The sequence below is a fragment of the Piliocolobus tephrosceles genome, chromosome 19 (genome assembly GCF_002776525.5).
Source record: "Piliocolobus tephrosceles isolate RC106 chromosome 19, ASM277652v3, whole genome shotgun sequence".
In the NCBI taxonomy this organism is placed as follows: Eukaryota; Metazoa; Chordata; class Mammalia; order Primates; family Cercopithecidae; genus Piliocolobus; species Piliocolobus tephrosceles.
The window spans coordinates 47108963-47129923 of record NC_045452.1 but is presented as its reverse complement, the minus strand read 5'-3'; the positions used below and the strand labels follow the sequence as shown (position 1 = coordinate 47129923).

The following is a 20961-nucleotide window of genomic DNA, read 5'->3' as shown; positions in this document are numbered from 1 at the left end:
GGAAGGTCCACTGTCTTCATCCTGCACCCGGAGGCTCCACAGCTGTGTACGAAGGTGTTCCTGTGGTGCTCGAGTCTCAGTTCATGAGGGGCGTCTGGGCAATGGGGGCAGTGGTTGGAATGAACCAGATGGGTGTGTAGGGGAACAGAGAGGAAGGACAGGTGGCGAGGCAGCTGGCAGAAGACATTGACATCATGTGTTGATGTCAGTGGCTGATCACATTAGAGAGGGGAGTGAAGACCAAAGAAAGAACAGGGCAGCCGGTCGTGGTGACTCATGCCTTTGACACCAGTGCTTTGGGAGGCTGACGGGGAGAATCACTGGAGGCCAGAAGTTCAAGACCAGCCTGGGCAACATGGGGAACTCCGTCTCTACAAAAAGAAAAAAATGAGCCAGCCATGTTGGTGTGTGCTTACAGTCCCAGCTCCTGGGAGGATGAGGTGGGAGGATCACTTAAGCCCAGGAGTTTGAGGCTTCTGTGAGCCACGATTGCACCATGTACTCTAGTCTGGGCAACAGAGAGACTCTGTCAAGAAAGAAAGAAAGAGAAAAAGAGAGAGAATAAGAAAGGAAGGAAGGAAAGAGGAAGGGGAGGGAGGGAGGGGAGGGAGAGAGGAAGGAAGGAAGGAGGGAAGGAAGGAAGGGAGGGAGGAAGGAAAGGAAGGAAGTAAAGGAAAGAAGGAAGGAAGGAAGGAAGGAAAAGGGTGAATACAATGGAGAGGTGACTTCCCCTAAAGGAAAGAGAACTGGGGATAGATGCGGATTTGGGTGGAAAAGACAATCTTTCCTTCCCTCTGTTCCTCCATCCTTCCTTCTGTTCTTCCCTCCCTCCCACCCTATGTCTTATGACAAGTTGATTGTGGGGGAAGTGACGCAGAAGGAGCTTCCTGGGGGTCGTAAAAATGTGCTCCTGAATAACTACAAGGGTTGGATCCTGACCATGTGGGCTCCCTGTGAGTTTCCCGGGGAGGTAATTCATCAAAGGAAGGAGGCTTGAGGGCCTGTGCAGGGCAGAGAGAGGGTGGAGCAAGGCTAGGGGTGCTGCATCTTTGGGCAGAGTCCCCCAACCATGCCCCAGAACTAAGATTGGGGGCTGATTTAGCTGTTTCTGAAGTGATTGGGGGTCCTCAGACCTGGAGGAAGATGATGGTGAGTCCTGAGGGGGAGTGAGATGGGCCCTTTGCTGGAAGAGAAATTGTTATTTCATCTTCCCATCCTGCAGAAAAATAAATTTGACGTTAATCCTGCACTGTGCCTTCCAGACAGCCATTCAGGTTTTCTTAGGTAAATTCCATTGTCTTCCTTAATCATTGGACCTTTTGATTTTTCCTAATGTTATACCTACATATGTGTGTGTGTGTGTATGGTATATGCATAAGTATAAATGTGTATTATATATTTTCTGTCGATGCTGTTTTAGATAAGTGTTTCTCCTCTGCAGAGAAATAGCTAGCATTTTCCTTGGGTTCCTGTGCGTAGCCAAGGAATCGCTATTGTCTGTAATGGCTGTAAGAACAGGCATGTTCCTGTTTTCTCCTTAGGTGGCCATAAAAGTCATCGATAAGAAGAGAGCCAAAAAGGACACCTATGTCACCAAAAACCTGCGGCGCGAGGGTCAGATCCAGCAGATGATCCGCCATCCCAATATCACTCAGCTCCTTGATATTTTAGAGACGGAAAACAGCTACTACCTGGTCATGGAACTGTGCCCTGGGGGCAACCTGATGCACAAGATCTATGAGAAGAAGCGGCTGGAGGAGTCCGAAGCCCGCAGATACATCCGGCAGCTCATCTCCGCTGTAGAGCACCTGCACCGGGCTGGGGTGGTCCACAGGTAAGGGCCAGGCCACGCTGGTGATCACTGACCGTGAGGTCCATAGATGGCACTGGGCTTCGGCACCCTCTCAGCCTCTGAGAAGGGCTGAGCAATAGCAGCCTGTTTTACAATTTTTCTATATTTTTATTTTATTTTATTTGTTAATTTTTTTGAGACGGAGTTTTGTTCTTGTTGCTCAGGCTGGAGTACAATGGCACAGTCACGGCTCACTGCAACCTCCACCTTGTGGGTTCAAGCAATTCTCCTGCCTCAGCCTCCCCAGTACCTGGGATTACAGGCACCTGCCACCACACCTGGTTAATGTTTTTGTAGTTTTAGTAGAGACAGGGTTTCACCATGTTGGCCAGGCTGGGAATTTTTCTGTATTTTTTTTTTTTTTTTTTTTTTTGAGACAAAGTCTTGCTCTGTAGCCCGGGCTGGAGCGCGGTGGCCGGATCTCAGCTCACTGCAAGCTGCGCCTCCCAGGTTTACGCCATTCTCCTGCCTCAGCCTCCCGAGTAACTGGGACTACAGGCGCCCACCACATTGCCTGGCTAGTTTTTTTGTATTTTTTAAGTAGAGACGGGGTTTCACCGTGTTAGCCAGGATGGTCTCAATCTCCTGACCTCGTGATCCACCCGTCTCGGCCTCCCAAAGTGCTGGGATTACAGGCTTGAGCCACTGCGCCCGGCCATTTTTCTGTATTTTTATTCCATGGAATTGTTTCGTGAATTGGGTTAATGCCAGTGTGAGGGTTAAAAGAGTAGAATCTGATGCCAGAGTGACTGGGCTTGCAACCTGGCTCTGCCCTGTAATAGTTATGTGACCTTGGGCAAGTTACTAACCTCTCCGAGCCTCAGTCTTTTAATCTGTAAAATGGGAATAAATAATAACACTTCTCTCTCAGTTGGAGTAAGGGTCAATGAGTTAATACATGGGAAGAGCTTGGGACAGCGTTTGGTACCTAGTAGGCATCAGGTGTTAGCTGCTTTTCTTCTTGTTTGCATAGTCCTGAGACCAGTTGTTTAGGTGCCTGAAAGAGCCAGTGTTAAGATGGCATGAGATTAGTGCAAGGTATGATGGTGCTTTCATTGTCTTTGCTTTACATATGGTAGCCACTCAATAGCTGTTTTATTCAATGAAATTGAATCACCATTCGAATTTTGAACTTGCCCTTGAAATCAAGGAGTGTTTTCCACAAACCAAACCAGTCTTGCAAATAATTATGAAAATCAAGCTTGTTTTTAATAGCTTGTTGCTTCCTAGGAAGGGGCTCTACAAAGAAAGTGAATGGAAGCAGCATTCTTAGCAGTGTTGCCATTGGTGGTGGTGGGTGCCTGCTTTTAGTATGGTATGAAAATAAGATCAAATGAATTTAAAGAAATAAAAGCTCCCTCTTTTCTTCCAGGGAGTGTTGGCTTCACCAACAAATGCATGGTTTTTCCTTTGTGAAATTATGATCAATAATTACTCTGGGTTATTGAGAACAACCAGAAATCTTTTTTTTTTTTTTTTTTTGTTTCTGTTTTTGAGACTGAGTCTCACTTTGTCGCCTAGGCTGGACTGCAGTGCGCAATCTTGGCTCACTGCAACTGCCGCTTCCCAGGTTCAAGACATTCTCCTGCCTCAGCCTCCCAAGTAGCTGGGATTATTACAAGTGCCCACCACCATGCCTGGCCAGTTTTTGTATTTTGAATACAGAGTTTCGCTATGTTGGTCAGGCTGGTCTCGAACTCCCGACCTCAGGTGATCCACCCGCCTTGGCCTCCCAAAGTGCTGGGATTATTGGTGTGAGCCACCGCGTCCGGCCTAGAAATCTTTTTTTTTTTTTTTGGAGACAGAGTTTCACTGTTGTTGCCCAGGCCAGAGTGCAATGGTGCGATCTCGGCTCACCGCAACCTCCGCCTCCCAAGTTCAAGCGATTTTCTGCATCACCCTCCCTAGTAGCTGGGATTGTAGGCATGAGCCACTACGCCCGGCTGATTTTGTGTTTTTAGTAGAGACGGGGTTTCTCCATTTTGGTCAGGCTGGTCTCGAACTCCTGACCTCAGGTGATCCGCTCTCCTCGGCCTCCCAAAGTGCTGGGATTACAGGTGTGAACCACTGCACCTGGCCTAGAAATCATTTTTAATTGGTGCTTACTTTAAAAAGCAAGATTGAAGCATGACTTATTTATGTGTGTATATATGTAAACATGCACACTTGTGTGCACATGTATGTTAAAATATTTTTAAATTATTAAATTTATGTACTATAAAAGTCACCATTTACAAGTGTATAATCTAGTGTTTTTTAGTATATTCACAGAGTTGTGCAACCATCACCACCTTCTAATTTTAGAATATTTTTATTACCCCCCAAAAAGAAACCCTGTACCCATTAGCAGTCACTCCCCATTTGCCTCTTCCCTAGCCCTGGCAACTACTAATTTACTTTCTGTGTCTGTGGATTTGCCTATTCTGGCCATTTCATATAAATGGAATCATATAATATATAGTCTTTTGTGATTGATTTATTTCATATAGCATTATGTTTTTCAGGTTTGTCTAAGTTATAGCATGTGTCAGTGTCTCCTTCCTTTTTATGACTGCATAATACTCCATGTATGGATATACCACAGCTGGCTGATCCGTTTGAGTTGTTCCCACACTTTGGCTAGTAATACTGCTATGAGCGCTGTTTTCACTTCTCAGAAAACTCCACTCTTAGGAGTGGAATTGCTGGGTCATATGTCAACTTTCTTTATCCTTTTGAGGAAACACATATTTTTAAAAAATTCAACATTTAATGGTAAATCTAATTTTAATTTTAATGATGATAATCGAGTTCTATCTGTTTGAAAGCCATTTTCTTTCTTTCTGTTTTTTGTTTTTTTTTTTTTTAATGTTTTTTTTGGTTTTTCGAGATGGAGTCTTGCTCTGTCGCCCAGGCTGGAGTGCAATGGCGCAATCTCGGCTCACTGCAACTTCCGCCTCCCAGGTTCAAGAGATTCTCCTGCCTCAGCCTGCCGAGTAGCTAGGATTACAGGCACATGCCACCATGCCCAGCTATTTTTGTATTTTCAGTAGAGATGGGCTTTTGCCATGTTGCCCAGGCTGGTCTCAAACTCCTGACCTCAAATGATCCACCCTCCTCGACCACACCCCAAGTGCTGGGATTACAGATGTGAGCCACTGTGCCCAGCCATGAAAGCTGTTTATTTTCTGATCAGTGACAAAAGTAGCTCCAGGCCTTTACTTAATAGAACTTAGACTTCCAAGATGGAGAGAGCTGTCTCCTTACTAATGGGATTGGTGCCACGGGATGCTCTGCCCTCTCATTGCTAAACCCACAAGACGCCCATTGTCCAGGCCTTTTCTAGAGCCAGCCTTGGGTAGGCACCATTCAGGCCAATAATTTCCTCCTCACTGAGGTGAGGGCACCTCTTCACATACGTATTCTTAGTCATGCGTGTTGTCATGAGATCACACTTCATTAGAACTCTTTGGGCTTAGATTAGCAAGGAAGAGAACATTCAGGAATGGTAAGTGAATCATGCTATTTTTGGCTCTTCCCAACAATACCCTTGGGTAGCCTGAGGTGTCATAGCTCTGCCGTTATTAGGAAAATGATAGTCGTAAGTGTGCCTGGCTCTGTCTTCGTTTATTAAGATGACAAAGGCAGAAATCTCACAAGTGAATCAGCTTGGATTACCGACCCCGCAGGTCACAGTGGAAAACAGAACGAGGGACTGCGAGCGGCAGAGCTTTTTGTGGTACTTGGGGTGTTTTTTCCAAGGATTTTGTGCTGTCAAAAATAAGATGAGCACTGAGCTTCTCAGGGTTGTGAGAACAACAAAGAAAACCAAGTGGAAGCTGCGCCTTGCACACTGGCCTCTCCTGCAGGAAATTCTCAACAGCCCTTTTAAAGTAATTTTAACAAAATCCAATCCCTCTCAGCGCAATTACTGTCAGAATGTCAAAGCAATGAATTTAATAATGTTTTGATAGCAAAGACGGTATACCTTTTCTTTCTCTGATCTCCAGCTTTTTCTACTTTTGCCTCTCCTCAGGAATATATTTATAATCCAATAATGGCAAGGGCTCAGATCTTTTAAAGTTAGAGAAGACTGGAAATACACGGATGATTTAGGAAGATTTTTTTCACGTTTCCCTCTAAAAATCATGTTAATGTGTGTCACCGCACATGGACAGAGGTGATTAGGTGGTTGAGACCTCACATTAAAATGCTTGTTTAGAATATATTCATAGTGGCTTTAACGGAATGTCTTGACTTTCAAAGACTCTATACCACTAATTTTGGGTGTTCGTATTTCAACTGACCACTGGTATGTTCTTTACTGGAGCCCTTTCTCATAAAGAATTTTCTCCTTTATGCTGCAAAGGTGGAATGAATTTCATAAATTATTTTGAGGTTAGATTTTTCAAATGAATAAGAGACTACTATTGCATTTCAGAGAGGCCGTGGAGTCCCTGGTGGGAAGATTTCTGAGTAAATATATTGGATCATGCAAAAGGATTCAGGATGATTTTTTTTGTGGCTATATGTGTACTGTGATTTTAGGGGCTTTTGGTTGTGTGTGTGTGTGTGTGTGTGTGTGTGTTAGGGGATGCTTTAAAAATGCAGTTCCTGATTAGGCTGATATTATGTTGTTATGTCATAATCAACTTAATGCTAGCAGAGCCCTCATTTCCTGTGGCATTAAATCGAAATAATTATTTATCTTTCCAGAAGTATTTAAACATCATTTAAAAGAAACAATAAATACGACAAGTAGGTTTTTTTTGTTTGTTTTTTTTTTCAAAGGAAGCTAAGCATGTGTAAAGCAGATTCGCTTTGCTGGGAGAGAACTTCCTATTAGACTAGACTTGCCACAGCCTCTGTGTCTAGGGCTGTTGTTCATTTTTACAAAGGTAGAGTGTGGTCTAACTTCTTTATTATTCTATTTTAGAATTGTCTAAGCTTCTCTAAAATATAACAGGTTGCTTTTCCTTCCCCTAAACGTGCTAACCCAGCAGGATGCCAAAATCTGATGATTTGCCTATTGTGTATAGAGCATCAGCTCTTAACATGAATCACCTAGAACACCGATTCTGCTGAGAGGCTAATTTGAGATTCATGTGTTCATTCAAAATTACAAAGTCCAATCAAACTATACAGATAAAACACAACTGGATAATACAATACCACCATCCCTAAGCAGGAAGAGAAAAGCCATGGGGCTGCAGGACTAGGAGAAAGAGACACATGATCAAAGGGAGCCGGAGCCTGAGCTCGGATGTGTGTCAACACCATGGCTCCCAGGGCCATGACCTTATCCGTTCATCAATATGGAGAAAAGGGCTCTCGCGCCTAAGAGGAAGGAGTGGAAGACAGGAGGCCCTTCTTTGTTCTTTTTGGCCTGACAAGCAGGCCCAACCTGTGCTGGTTGGGGGGTTAAGAAGTCTGTTAAGGCTGGGCGTGGTGGCTCAAGCCTGTAATCCCAGCACTTTGAGAGGCCGAGACGGGCGGATCACGAGGTCAGGAGATCGAGACCATCCTGGCCAACACGGTGAAACCCCGTCTCTACTAAAAAATACAAAAAACTAGCCGGGCAAGGTGGCGGGCGCCTTTAGTCCCAGCTACTTGGGAGGCTGAGGCAGGAGAATGGCATAAACCCGGGAGGCGGAGCTTGCAGTGAGCTGAGATCCAGCCACTGCACTCCAGCCCAGGTGACAGAGCGAGACTCCGTCTCCAAAAAAAAAAAAAAAAAAAAAAAAAAAGTCTGTTAACTTTCAGGTTTTCTTGGAGAGGAGAGGAAGGGGACAGCAGATGAGAGGGAACGATTCCTGCTCACATCCAGGAGCTGGGTGGAATCCCAGGGCCTTCTGCTGAGAGCGAGCACATATCTGGAGGCACCAGTGACAGCAAAAGTTTTGTGTTTAATTGGGTTTTTAAAAAATCGCATTGGAAATGTGAGCTCTTGCAAAGCTCCAGCCCAACAGCTTCATGGATTGGGATGCACAGTGGTCTGCAGCGCTGACGCGAAAGCCAGACCCCCTTGTGCATGTGCTGGTTTAACCACTCCAGAGTGGTGCTGGGCAAATCACTCGAGCTTTTGTATCTCCGTTTCCACAGCTACACAACAGGGAAAATGGATTCTCCACTTCACATGGCTGTTGTGAGGATTAGATAAGTCAGTCAGCATGAAGTTCTCAAAACCGAGACACTGTGTAAGGACTGAGTCCATGTTCTCTGTAATTACTACTGAGTCCAACCCATTCATTTTATCCACAGGAAGCTGAGGCCCACAGTTCTCCGTGCTCAGGGCCCCATAGCTGTTCTCTGCTTGCACTGCCCTTGTTGTCTTTGGCTGAATTCTACTCATCCTTCAGGTCCCAGCTCCAGGCTTACCTTCTCTGGGAAGCCCTCCAGGCTTGGCCCCCTGGCCATAGACTCACAGCACCCTCTACTTTTCTTTCTGAGCACGTATCCTGTGGTTACTTCTCTCTATCTGCCTTCTGCACAGGCCACAGCTTAGCCCAGTGCTCAGCCCAGTGGGCACACAGTAAGACTTTGTTGAATGAAGGAAGGAAAATTGAATGAATACAGCTAGTGTCAGAGTTTGCACTGGGATGGAAGCTTTCTGGTAGCCAGTCCTATGTTCTGGAATGGTCCATATTCTTCCTGGAATTTCAAAGGAGTTTCTTCATTGACTTAGTGTCACTGTGTTTATTTTTTAGGTCACAATTTGTAGAGTGGCATCTTTCTAGTGAATGGGTCTTTCAGTTTTATAAACAGAATTTGTTTCTGGAACATTACAGGAACTCAATAAAGGTTTCATTTTGAATAAATAAATCAGGTTCATGGATAACACATTATTCTTGTATTTTACCAAAATACCCGTATTGTAAATAAATCAAGAATTTGCACATCATTTGCTTTTAATACAGTGCTTTTGAAGATAAGACCTAACCAAAAAAAAAAAAAAAAAAAAAACATGTTCCCTGCAAAATGCCTGTTGCCTTGGGGAGTTATGTGCTTGGTGAGTTTGGGATGCTTTATTCTTAGTTTATTATTAAAATCCATCTTGTGACCATCCCTGTAGGCAAAACTTTTTCCATCAAACTTAATCCTGTCTGAGTTGGGTCTATCCTTCCCCGGGCCCCTTCTCTCTTACCTTTCGCTGGGCTGGGGGGCATGCCCCCCAATACTGTTTGCTTATGGCCAAATTGATCACCTCTTTTAAGTATTTTCTGGAGTCTTTCCTCTTCACCTTGTCTTGGAATCTTTCGCTTTATTATCCTCACCTCCAGCCTCTCACCTCATAAATGGAGTGGCCCGCAAAGCCCCCAGGAATCCACTGTGGCATTTCCCGCTGCCAGTGGCCCCACTGGGTAACCCTTCTCATGATGGCTGGGCTCCAGGGCAGAATTAGAAGCTCCGAGAGTTTAAATGACTTGCCCAGGCCTGGTTGGTGGGTCCATTAGAGAGAGCCAGACCCCAGCACCTGTCCTTACTCCCTTCCCCGGGCTCCCTTGCTTGACTCCCTGTCTTTGCTCAGCCTCCCGACTTGGGGTGTTCACTGGTTCTGCCACGTCTCATGCTCTCCTCCTCTTACCTCCTATCCTGATGCCTCAGTGTTACACCATTCAGTTCTTTGGACTCAACCCTGAGCGGCTCCCCCAGGCTCTTTCCTGAGTTCCTGCCCCTCAGCCTAGACCTCCTGGGTTGGGCATGGCCTGTGGAGGCCCCGGGGAGAGACTGCCTTCTCTTTGCCTTCTCCCATCCCACAACTCTAAATGCATGTGATGCATGCATGCGCGTGCACACACACACGTGCGCCCATGACCATATATACAGGGGGCACTCTTTACATATGAGAGCTCACACACGTGTGTATGCAACACATATGTGCAAACTCACATGTGTACGTTCATACACCCGTGGATGTGTGCACATGCATGCACACACCCACACATGTAACTCTAGCCGTCCCCACGTGCATGCACGTGCATGCACAAGGTCACATGAATGTGTGCCAACACTTGCAGTGTGCACACACAAACTCATGTGCACTTACACACAGGCGTAAACACACACACACACACACACACACACCTGCTTTCCACCTCCCCAGCACTGCTCCTGTCTGCCTCTTTGCTCCACAGAGTTGGAGCAGCTGCCTTTCTGCCCCCAGGGGCGGGGGACCACCTGTATGTCTGTCATGGCAACAGGACCCTCCCTGACTCTCCTCCCTGCACCCTCTGTCCGAGAGGGCAGTGACTCAGTTTATGGCGGCCAGTCTCAGAACTTTCTAATCGACCATCTTGAAAGAGATGCAAGGAGAGTCCGGGTGGGCGGGTGGAGGGGAGGGGAAGCGGTTGCTTGGTAGCCTGTGGGGGAACCTTGAATGGCTAGTCATGGCCTGTTTGTGTGCTTGTGCTTTTGAAAGAACTTTGAACAAAGGGCTATGATTAGGTGGTACCTAGAGGGTGTGGAGGCGTCTTCTCCCCGCAGGTCCTTTCCCGATCTCTGTAAAAACACCCTGTGCTTATCTCAACATCTGGTCTGTCTGCTGCGATGGGTCCCCTTTGAGCATTTCTCCCTGGAACTGCCTAATGAGCAGAGAAGGGTCCTGAAGCCTTCTGAGCCCGCACCGCGTCTCTCTAGTGTCCTCTTCTCTGCTGGGCTCCCTGCTCCTGCGTCACCGTGGCTTCTGGTTGGTATATCGGTGCTGCCTGTTGTTCCCAAGACATCCCCTGCGCCCCTGCGTCCTCACCCCCAGCACTGTCCTCCCAACCCATCTTCCTGTGTTGCCTTCTTTTTTTTTGATACAGAGTCTCACTCTATCCTCTGGCTGGAGTGCAGTGGTGCAATCTCAGCTCTCTGCAGAGATTGAACCTCCCAGGTTCAAGCGATGCTCATGCCTCAGCCTCTCACTGAGGCTACAGACACCCGTCACCACACCCAGCATATTTTTGTATTTTTAGTAGAGACGGGGTTTCACCATGTTGACCAGGCTGGCCTTTAACTCCTGACCTCAGGTGATCCACCTGCCTCAGGCTCCCAAAGTGGTGGGATTACAGGTGTGGGCCACCATGCCCCACCCTGCGCTACCTTCTGTGCCTTGTGCCACACCCCTTTGTTGCTTCTCCTAGCTCCTCTTTGAAGGCCCATTGGCCAAGAAAAAGCAACTTCCCATCTCTCCCAGGGCCATTCTCTTCTCCTTTGTTTGTTCTCAGTTAAAAGTTAACACTGGGCGGGACGAGGTGGCTCACTCTGTAATCTCAGCACTTTGGGAAGCCAAGGTGGGCGGATCACCTGAGGTCAGGAGTTCAAGACCAGCCTGGCCAACATGGGGAAACCCCATCTTTACTAAAAATACATAAATTAGCTAGGCGTGGTGGCACGTACCTGTAATCCCAGCTACTCAGGAGGCTGAGGCAGGAGAATTGCTTGAACCCAGGAGGCAGAGGCTGCAGTGAGCTGAGATTGTGCCACTGCACTCCAGTCTGGACAACAGAGCAAGACTCTGTCTCAAAAGAAATAAAAATAAAAAAAGTGAACACTGAATTTCCAGTTTCTATGCCACAGGGGGAACTGTTCAGACAGCAGGACTGAAGGAAGATCCTCCCGCTTCCCTCTCTCTTCCATGAAATTTAATCAGATCAAGGACCATTCAAGTGGAGTGGGCCGGGCGTTCTCCTTCCCTCACCCCATCGTCATGTGCCGACCAGCCTGCCCTTCCCTTTCTTTCCCATAGGGCACGCTTCACACTTCGCAAAGCCAAGTGTTTTGCTCTTGGGATGCAGCTAGAGTGAACATCAGGCTTTTTACGTGGACCGCAGGGAGGTTTTCTGATACAGCCAGTATTCTGGATAATAGAGGCTTGCTCGTATTTTTTTTAAAGGTCCATTATAACACACTAACACTGAAACCTTATGAAGAAATTCGCCCCTTTTAAAACTTTCAGCTTTTGTTTTAGCTTCCGGGTGTACATGTGCAGGTTTGTTACGTGGGTATATTGTGTGATGCTGAGGTTTAGGGTACAGATTCCATCACCCAGGAACTGTGCATAGTACTCAACAGGTAGTTTTTCAACCCTTGTCCTCCTGTTTCCCACCCTCCTCTGGTAGTCCTCAGTATCTGTTGTTATTGTCTTTGTGTCCATATGCACCCAGTGTTTGGCTCCCACTTATAAGGAAGAACATGCAGTACTTGATTTTTTGTTTCTGTGTTAATTTGCTCAGGATAATGACTTCCAGTGGCATCCATGTTGCTGCAGAGGGCATGATTTCATTCTTTTTTTTTTTTTTTGAGACGGAGTCTTGCTCTGTTGCCCAGGCTGGAGTGCAGTGGCGCCATCTGGGCTCACTGCAAGCTCCGCCTCCCAAAGTGGTGGGATTACAGGTGTGGGCCACCATGCCCTGCCCTGTGCTACCTTCTGTGCCTTGTGCCACACCCCTTTGTTGCTTCTCCTAGCTCCTCTTTGAAGGCCCATTGGCCAAGAAAAAGCAACTTCCCATCTATCCCAGGGCCATTCTCTTCTCCTTCACCTTTGTTCACAGTTAAAAGTTAACACCGGGTTCACGCCATTCTCCTGCCTCAGCCTCCCGAGTAGCTGGGACTACAGGCTCGTGCCACCATGCCCAGCTAATTTTTTTTTTGTGTTTTCAGTAGAGACGGGGTTTCACCGTGTTAGCCACGATCTCCTGGCCTCGTGGTCCGCCTGCCTCAGCCTGTCAAAGTGTTGGGATTACAGGCGTGAGCCACAGGGCTCAGCCGATTTCATTCTTTTTTATGGCTACATGGTATTCCATGGTACATATGTAACCCATTTTCTTTATCCAATCCACCTTTGATAGCACCTAGGTTGATTCCATGTCTTTGCTATTGTGAATAGTGCTGCAGCATATTTTGGGTAGGATTATTTATTTTGTTACCCTTCTTTTTTTATTCCAGGTGTCTCTCAATTTTTCTGCCTCTTTGGATCATTTGTATCCTCTTTGATCACTGTTGAGTAGCTGAGCAGACGGTCTGGGTTGCCCACTGTTCTGAATGGACTCAGGGACATAACTTCAGGGGGCTAAGGATGTCCCACAGTGAACTGCCTGAGTGAGGCACTTGGTTGTAGTCGTACCATTCTTAGTATGGATTGCTTAGGGAAGGGAAACGTATCCAAAAGCTGCTTTTACAAAAATTTACAGACAATACTTTTTAGAGCAGTTTTAGATTTACAGAAGACTTGCATAGAAACTATAAGAGAGTTCTGGCACACCGTCCCCCCACTCATATTTTCCCTGTTACAAATATCTTGTGTTCCCCTGGCACATTTGTTGCAGTGGATGAACCAGTATGGATACAGTCTTATTAACTAAGGTCTGAGTTTACCTTAGGGTTCACTCTGTGATGTCCAGTTCTATAGATTTTGAAAAATGCACAGTATCATGTAACACCACTACAGTATCGTAATAATTTCAACACCCTAAAACTCCTCTATATTCCACCTATTCATCTCTCCTTTCTTCCCTCCCACACGCCAACCCCTGGCAGCCACTGCTCTTTTTACCATCACCGTAGATTCCCAGAATGTCATATAGTTGGAATCAAACAGGATGTAGCCCTTTCTGACCAGCTTCTTTCAATTAAAAGCATGCATTTGACTTTCCTCCATGTCTTTCCAAGTGAATCACACCATTTTTGGCTCAATATCTTATTGTTTTTATCACTGAAGATAAAAAGATATTCTTTAATATCTTATATCTTTTTTCTTTTTTGAGATGGAGTCTCACTGTGTTGCCCTAGGCTGGAGTGCAGTGGCGCAATCTTGGCTCACTGCAACCTCCACCTCCTGGGTTCAAACGAGTAGCTGGGATTATAGGTGTGCTCCACCGCGCCTGGCTAATTTTTGTATTTTTAGTAGAGGCGGGGTTTCACCATTTTGGCCAGGCTGGTCTTGAACTCCTGACTTCAGGTGATCAACCCGCCTCAGCTTCCCGAAGTGCTGGGATTCCGGGTGTGAGTCACCGTGCCTGACCTTATTTCTTTTCATGGCTGAATGTGCCATTATTTGTATGTACCAAAGTTTGTTTATCCATTCTGCTACTGAAGGACATCTTGGGTACCTCCAGTTTGGGGAAAGAATGATTGAAACTGCTATACACATTTATGTCCGTAAGTTTTCCACTCATGTGGGTAAATACCTAGGTAAAAGCTATTTTTAAAAATGAGATTTTAGTTCCTTTTTTCCTAAAGTCTGGAGGAAAGTATTCTCCCTCTTCCTTCTGGATAAGTTACAAAGGACAAAGCAGGAAGTGGAAGTAAATAAAGCCAAAGGCTATTGAATGTTCTTTTCTTTTTTATTTATTTTTTTATTATTATTATTTTTTGAGACGGAGTTTTGCTCTGTCACCTAGGCTGGAGTGCAGTGGTGCAATCTCGGCTCACCGCAACCCCCGCCTCCCAGGTTCAAACGATTCTCCTGCCTCAGCCTCCCTAGTAGCTGGGATTAAAGGCATGCGTCACTACGCCAGGCTAATTTTGTATTTTTTTTAGTAGAGACGGGGTTTCTCCATGTTGGTCAGGCTGGTCTTGAACTCCTGACCTCAGGTGATCCGCCCGCCTCGGCCTCCCAAAGTGCTGGTATTACAGGCGTGAGCCCCGCGCCCAGCGTGAATGTTCTGTTCTTGTGCGTGGGTAAGTACACTGGTCTCTTGGACAGAGACAGAGTAGCTCACCCTCCCATTAACTAGCCATGGAACCTTTAGGCAGTTGGATTGCTTGTCACTGAAATCTTTTAGAAATCTGGAGAAATAAACCAGGTTAACCAGGTGTATTCTGTGCGTTTTTCTTAGGGGATGGAGTTGGTTATAAAGGGATGCTATGGGTGGGAAGCTAGTGACTTTGAACTGATTTTATTTTTTTCTCGGTTTGCCTAATAATTATTTTTAATACGTCCTGCCCTAGTTTTAGGACGTTTCCTAGATTTTAAAAGCAGGTATTTTTTTTCTTTTGCATTTTCTCTTATTTTTGGTCTTTCGTTTATATCATTCTTCTAATCACTGTGGATGTTCTCTAGGCTTTTGTGGCCCCAGAATTACCCAACTTAGTTTTATTGTTCTTGGCAGTTGCTATCTTTTACCTCGCCTCTTTAGGATGTTTTTTCCCCACACTATTTGTTCTGAACCAAATTTCTCCTTTAATGCCTTAGCGTGGCTTCCCTTCTTCCCAGGCAAAGAGGCTTTATTTCATTTGAAACAAACGTGGCCTTCCTTTAGATTTAGAGAGTGCTGCTGTTTATAACCAGGGTTCACGGAATAACATTCTGGGATATTGGTGGCATACTATTTTGTGTCTGCATGTGTGTGTTTTGGAATTACCGTATACGCTTGAATAGAAGTCAGGCTGATATTATGTCTTCAGTATCTTCAGAAAAGAGGAAGTGCCTTACAGAGTCCTTGCAAATCTCTCATATGATAAGGACACAATTTCAATGATAGTATTTTATTTTCAATAACAAAGTACTAGTTAGAGAAGACACATAAACCTTTATTTGGCTCACTGATGACTTTGGGTGCTCTAGAAATCACGCGAGGAACCCAGTAGGAAGGAAGGTAAAAGCATTTACATGGCTTTAATGATAACTTCTAGCGATATGGCCTCTTGATTGTGAGAGTTTGAGAGGCCAGTCTCAAAACAGTTCACTGAGTGGTTAATTTATGGAGATTTTAAATGGGTGTGTATGATTTGGGATAAGATTTCCAGCAAATGCATCATATGTAAATTTAAAAAATACTTTATCTCAAATATCCAGTCACCTGAAAGATCATGTTACACGGAAACACTGCACAAGGACTCAAAAAGTCATCCTGGTTCTGCCTGTGACTAGTTTCAATAAAACTGTTCCATGAAATGTGACAGCGTGGAAACAGTATTTCTTAAATTAACTATGTTAACATTTTAATATATGGTCTTAAATAGGATGATGCAGCTTTAAAGATAAGTATTATCAATAGTCATTTAATAATTCTATTGCATTCCTAAAAATTATACGTTTGCGTTTTCCAAAAACCTTTTACTGAGGGACAAAGTGTTCCTGTTGGAAAAGCAAGGTTGTCACCTCACATTTGGAGTCACCCTGAATTTGGACACATGCGATGCCTTTACAAGGCATGCACAGTTTTGAAGTATTCTGTGCATTGTTTCATTTGGAGTGAAGGGAAAGTATGCAATTCTTCTTCCCATTTGTGGGCGCATTGGATTGGACAATGTCAGTTTTTATCCCCAGTTTGAACACAGATCTTCCTTCTCAGCCAGCACCCAGCCCTAAGGCTATCGGTAATTTTGAATCTGTTGGACACTTTTTAGAGTTCACCTTTTTTTATTTCTGCGTTTGGCTCCTTAATTCTTACCATCCTGTAGTCCTGCCCTTCCTGTGACAACAGCCTGGCTGACATAACCCCTGCTCACCCCCACACCTGTCCTTTCCCAGTTTGCAGCGAATGCCAGCGTTCGCCACCAGCCTGTTGGTCTTTCCCCCGCACCAGTTCTCTGCCCTCACCTTGACAGTCTCACATCCTTTCAAGACTTCAGCATCCACCCGTATTGAGGTGGAAAACCGGTAGCCTGCAGGCCATATCTTGCCTGCAAGGGTGGGGTTTATGGTTGTTTTAAATATGAGTTTGTTGCCAACCCCGTCTCTACTAAAAAATACAAAAAAAAAAAACTAGCCGGGCGAGGTGGCGGGCGCCTGTAGTCCCAAGCTACTTGGGAGGCTGAGGCAGGAGAATGGCGTGAACCCGGGAGGCGGAGCTTGCAGTGAGCTGAGATCCAGCCACTGCACTCCAGCCTGGTCGACAGAGCAAGACTCCGTCTCAAAAAAAAAAAAAAAAAAAATTGAGATCAAATCCAGACCTCTGGCTTCTTTTGGAGAATGAGGTGAGCTGGCAGTGCTGGGACCAAGCCGTGAGCAGCTGTCCCCGTTAAGTGGGGCACTGCTGTCCTGTTTGCCACAGCCAGTCCTAGCTACCGCTCCTTTTTGTTTTGGACATTGACGTAGTGTATCAGTTGCTGTTTTTGTTTTAACATGATTACGCCATTCAATTCCCTACAGTAGAGATAAGAGAAAAAAGAAACGTTTCTCTTGCCTATCTCTCTATTCAAAAGTGAGAAAATAAAAACCGGACCAAGAATGGTATGTTTAAAAACAATGGAAGAGAACGTGTGTTTGTGTGTGTGTGTGTGTGTGTAAGAGTATTTTTACAAAGTTAACATTCAAGGTGTGTCTGAGTTGGCAGGCTACAATTTAAGATGCCAGAGCTGATAATAATTGACCTAGATGGTTTTGATGTCCAAATATATCCTTTTGCCCACATAAATACTTCTGCTTCTGAAATCTCAAATGATCTCATTGGTAATCTGGACTCATTGGTATTTACTGAGCACCTGGAATGTGCAAAGGTATTGGGGTACAATGGGAAGCAGGGCAGACACGTTTCCTGCCTTCTGGGAGCTTACAGTCGCAGGTGCAGACACCATAGACACCTCACACTCAACATGACCCTGGGCTCATTTCTCCCTTCCACCTCCTCCCGTCATCTCAGTGTCAGTGCATGGCATCACCCAGTATCTGATTAGCAATCTTCATTCCATAGGGAACTTAGTTCCCTTTAGCTCTGTAAAGTTGACATATTCTCGGGCATGAGACCAGGAATTAGGACACCAACATCTTTGGAGTCCATTATTGTGCCCATGATAATATCTACCTGCTAAATAGATTAACTCATCATCACCTGCCAGTTTGTCATGACCCTTGGGCTCCAAACATGGAGGTCATTGGACTCATCAATTAAGTTGGCTTTCACATGTTTTTTTTTTTTTTTTAATTGCTTCCCCAAGTCTGATGTTGCTCCCAGCGTCACCAACCCAGGGCCACATTCGTATGAAATATTTCCCTGGCCACTCAGGCTGCGCCATCTTGAGTAATGTGTTCCTCTCTCCCCACACCCTGGTTCTGCTTAACTACCAGGTTCCAGTTTAGGTCTTGCTTTTTCCAGAAGCTTTTCATGATCCCTTCTGTCCTCTTTGCTCTCTGTCATCTCTGAAATTCTTCAGCTTTTATAGTCGACAGCAATTAATTATTAATATATCATGTCTTTAAAATATTTACTTGTTGATTGAGTTTTGGCAGAAAGCTTTATGGGTTGGTTAGAAGTGACTCTAAAAACAGTTCTTTGCCCGTCAGAAGCAAAATGTAATTCCATTATTTTGAATGCTTATCTGAAATGTTGTGTGGTTTTGTTTATTTCAGAGACTTGAAGATAGAGAATTTGCTACTAGATGAAGACAATAATATCAAGCTGATTGGTATGACTTTTTTTTTTTTAAAAGCAAAATTATCTTTTAAGTGTTGTGTTGTCAGTTCTCAACTTTGAAAAATATCCATGGTCTATCTCTAATACCCAGACAATATTCTAGATTATCTTCTTTTACCTCCAAAATTTAATAATGGTTTTGAAAATGGATCATGTGTTTCCTTGTCTTATTCAAACTATAGCTTCTCCATAAATTCAGATGAATCTGACCTTTTGTAGAATTTATTTTTATTTGGATTAAGCGGAAAACTTCTTAAAAATAGTGAAAGATAGTTTGGCTCAGAAATGCTTCCCATAGCTTCATCAAATCTCATTCCACTTCTCAGTGAATGCAGGGATGCCTAAAACAAGAGGGAATGCAGTTGACCTTCTCTTTTTAATATAATCTTTATTCAGGCTCGTTGGTACAATGGGAGCTGTGCAAAGAAGTCCCCACAAAGGGGTAGTTAGAAATCTGAACCAATCAGAAGGAAGCTACAAGATGGAGCATCATAATTGGTTCATAATTCAGGGTCCATAGCAAATGTACTGCACGACTCATTTTCTAGACGAATTCAGGTGGTTCTATTGTTGTTATTGTCTCCCTCTGTGGTCGCTCTGGGCAGAATTCAGGGCACCATTTTTATATCCAGATACTAGATGGCACCATCTTTTATTCCTCTCTCTCTTTTCTTTTTCTCTCACCTGAAGTGCAAGTAATTTCTTTCACCTCAATGGCTTGAAAAGACTTTATAGGAAGGGAAAAGAAGAGGCTCAATAGGACTTTGTGAATTTAACTTTTATGCCCGAGAAGGAACTTTTGTTTGACAAATGCTGAAAGTCATTACAAGATTCTCCAAAACACATCATTAAGATGACTTATTCGATATTTTGGGATTACAGTCAGCTCCCAATTCAGTACTGGGCAAGAGGCTGCACAGACTCTGGATAATTAAACCCCACTGATAGGTGTTGATGGGTACACTTATTATTAGAAAGTTACCCGTGAAGAGGAAACCAATTTTTCTCCAAAAGCATTTAGGAGAATCTGTTCTTAGAAGATTCTTAGATAATTCAAATGATTTTCTTTTTCTTTTTCTTTTCTTTCTTTCTTTTTTTTTTTCTGAGATGGAGTCTCTCTCTGTTGCCCAGGCTGGAGTGCAGTGGTGCAATCTCGGCTCACTGCAGCCTCTGCCTCCCGGGTTCAAGGGATTCTCCTGTCTCAGCCTCCCGAGTAGCTGGGATTATAGGCGCTCACCACCACACCTGGCTGATTTTTGTATTTTTAGTAGAGATGGGGTTTCACCATGTTGGCTAGGCTGGTCTCAAACTCCTGACTTCAGGTGATCTGCCCACCTTGGCCTCCCAAAGTGCAGGGATTACAGGCGTGACTCACTGCGCCTGGCTGATTTTCTTTTTGTTACGTTGTTTTACTGTTGCATTTTATTTGCTTGAGGGCCAAGTGCAGAAGCTGGAAAACAAGGCACTCGTGTTGAAGTGCTTGCAGGAAGTCTCTCTGGTCCTCATTTCCAAGATCTGGAGGGTTAAACAAAGGCGCTGCCTGGTGTGGGGTAAGGAATGGAGCTTTTGTTTTAGGTTCCCTGTAACTGTTCTTTGGGAAATGTGGAGGTGACAGTGATAAAGTTGTCCTGACAGCACCAGAGACTGTAAGAGAACAGACTTTGTAACAGCAGTATTTATATGACAATACAAGTTAGAATAGGCCAGGCGCAGTGGCTCACACCTGTAATCCCACTTTGGGAGGCCGAGGCAGGCGGATCACGAGGTCAGGAGTTCAAGACCAGTCTGACTAACATGTGAAACCCCCATCTCTACTAAAAATGCAAAAATTAGCCAGGCGTGGTGGTGCACGCCTGTAATCCCAGCTATTCAGGAGGCTGAGGCAGGAGAATCGGTTGAATCTGGGAGGCAGAGGTTGCAATGAGCCAACATCATGACACTGCACTCCAGCCTATGTGACAGAGCGAGACTCCGTCTCAAAAAGACTGAGGCTGGTGAGTCGTGTAAGGTGCAGACGGAGTTTCCACATCTCAGGTGGGCATTGCCCATCCTGTTTCTTCCCTTCCCTTTTGCCCCTCTGTCTCCTTTGTGCTTGGTGTCTCTGCTTTCTCGTTACGTGGTAGCCCTAGGTGACCATTGACAGAACTGTCTTGTGAAATAAGCGATGGTGAAATGCACAGACCTTTTTATTGGGTGGACGTTGTTTGCTCAGGGGATTCTAGAAAAACTAGTCATTTCACTGCTGCAATCGGTGGATCCTTTTATAAGGGGCTCACAGGTTGGTTGAATAACAGAACCTCTTAGAGGAGACCTGTCTGAGTCAAGTGAGGAAATCATATGCCTAAATGAGAGCCCGCCCCTTCCCCTCTTGCTGCATGTTCTGGTCACTCTTTGGGTGCCAGGAACCATTTTATTCAAATCCCAGAGTCATCGCCTCTCTGCTGGCAATGTCTGGATGGGCACTACAAAGACATTTTAGGTCTTTGGAACAAAATCGGCCCCTTCAGAAAGCAGAATGTCCGCACCTGCTAGAAAGGAGGCAGTGACCATTGGATTTCCCTTTGTTAACGGTGCCCATTTAGTTGCCAGTTCTCTCCTGAGCAGTAGAAACTGAGGAACCCTACCTCTCAGCTGCCCCAAGAGACCTTAGACTATCCCCGAGGGCTGGTGGGAACTGCATTTTGTTAAGAACCGCATTTCCGCATTTCCACATTTCCGGAAGGCATGGAGGGAGAGATGAAGGCCCACTGTCTGTGAGGTTTCTTGCCCCTGGGTTGGGCAATTTGGATC

General features: G+C 45.1%; 1 protein-coding gene across 1 annotated transcript in view; it reads left to right on the top strand.

Moving 5' to 3' along the window:
• Positions 1 to 20961, top strand: part of HUNK (hormonally up-regulated Neu-associated kinase) — a 124800-nt gene that overhangs the window by 47409 nt on the left and 56430 nt on the right. The window contains exons 2-3 of the mRNA XM_023189426.1: positions 1542 to 1834; positions 18108 to 18163. Coding sequence (XP_023045194.1) covers positions 1542 to 1834; positions 18108 to 18163 — 349 coding nt within the window. The remainder of the gene's footprint in view (positions 1 to 1541; positions 1835 to 18107; positions 18164 to 20961) is intronic.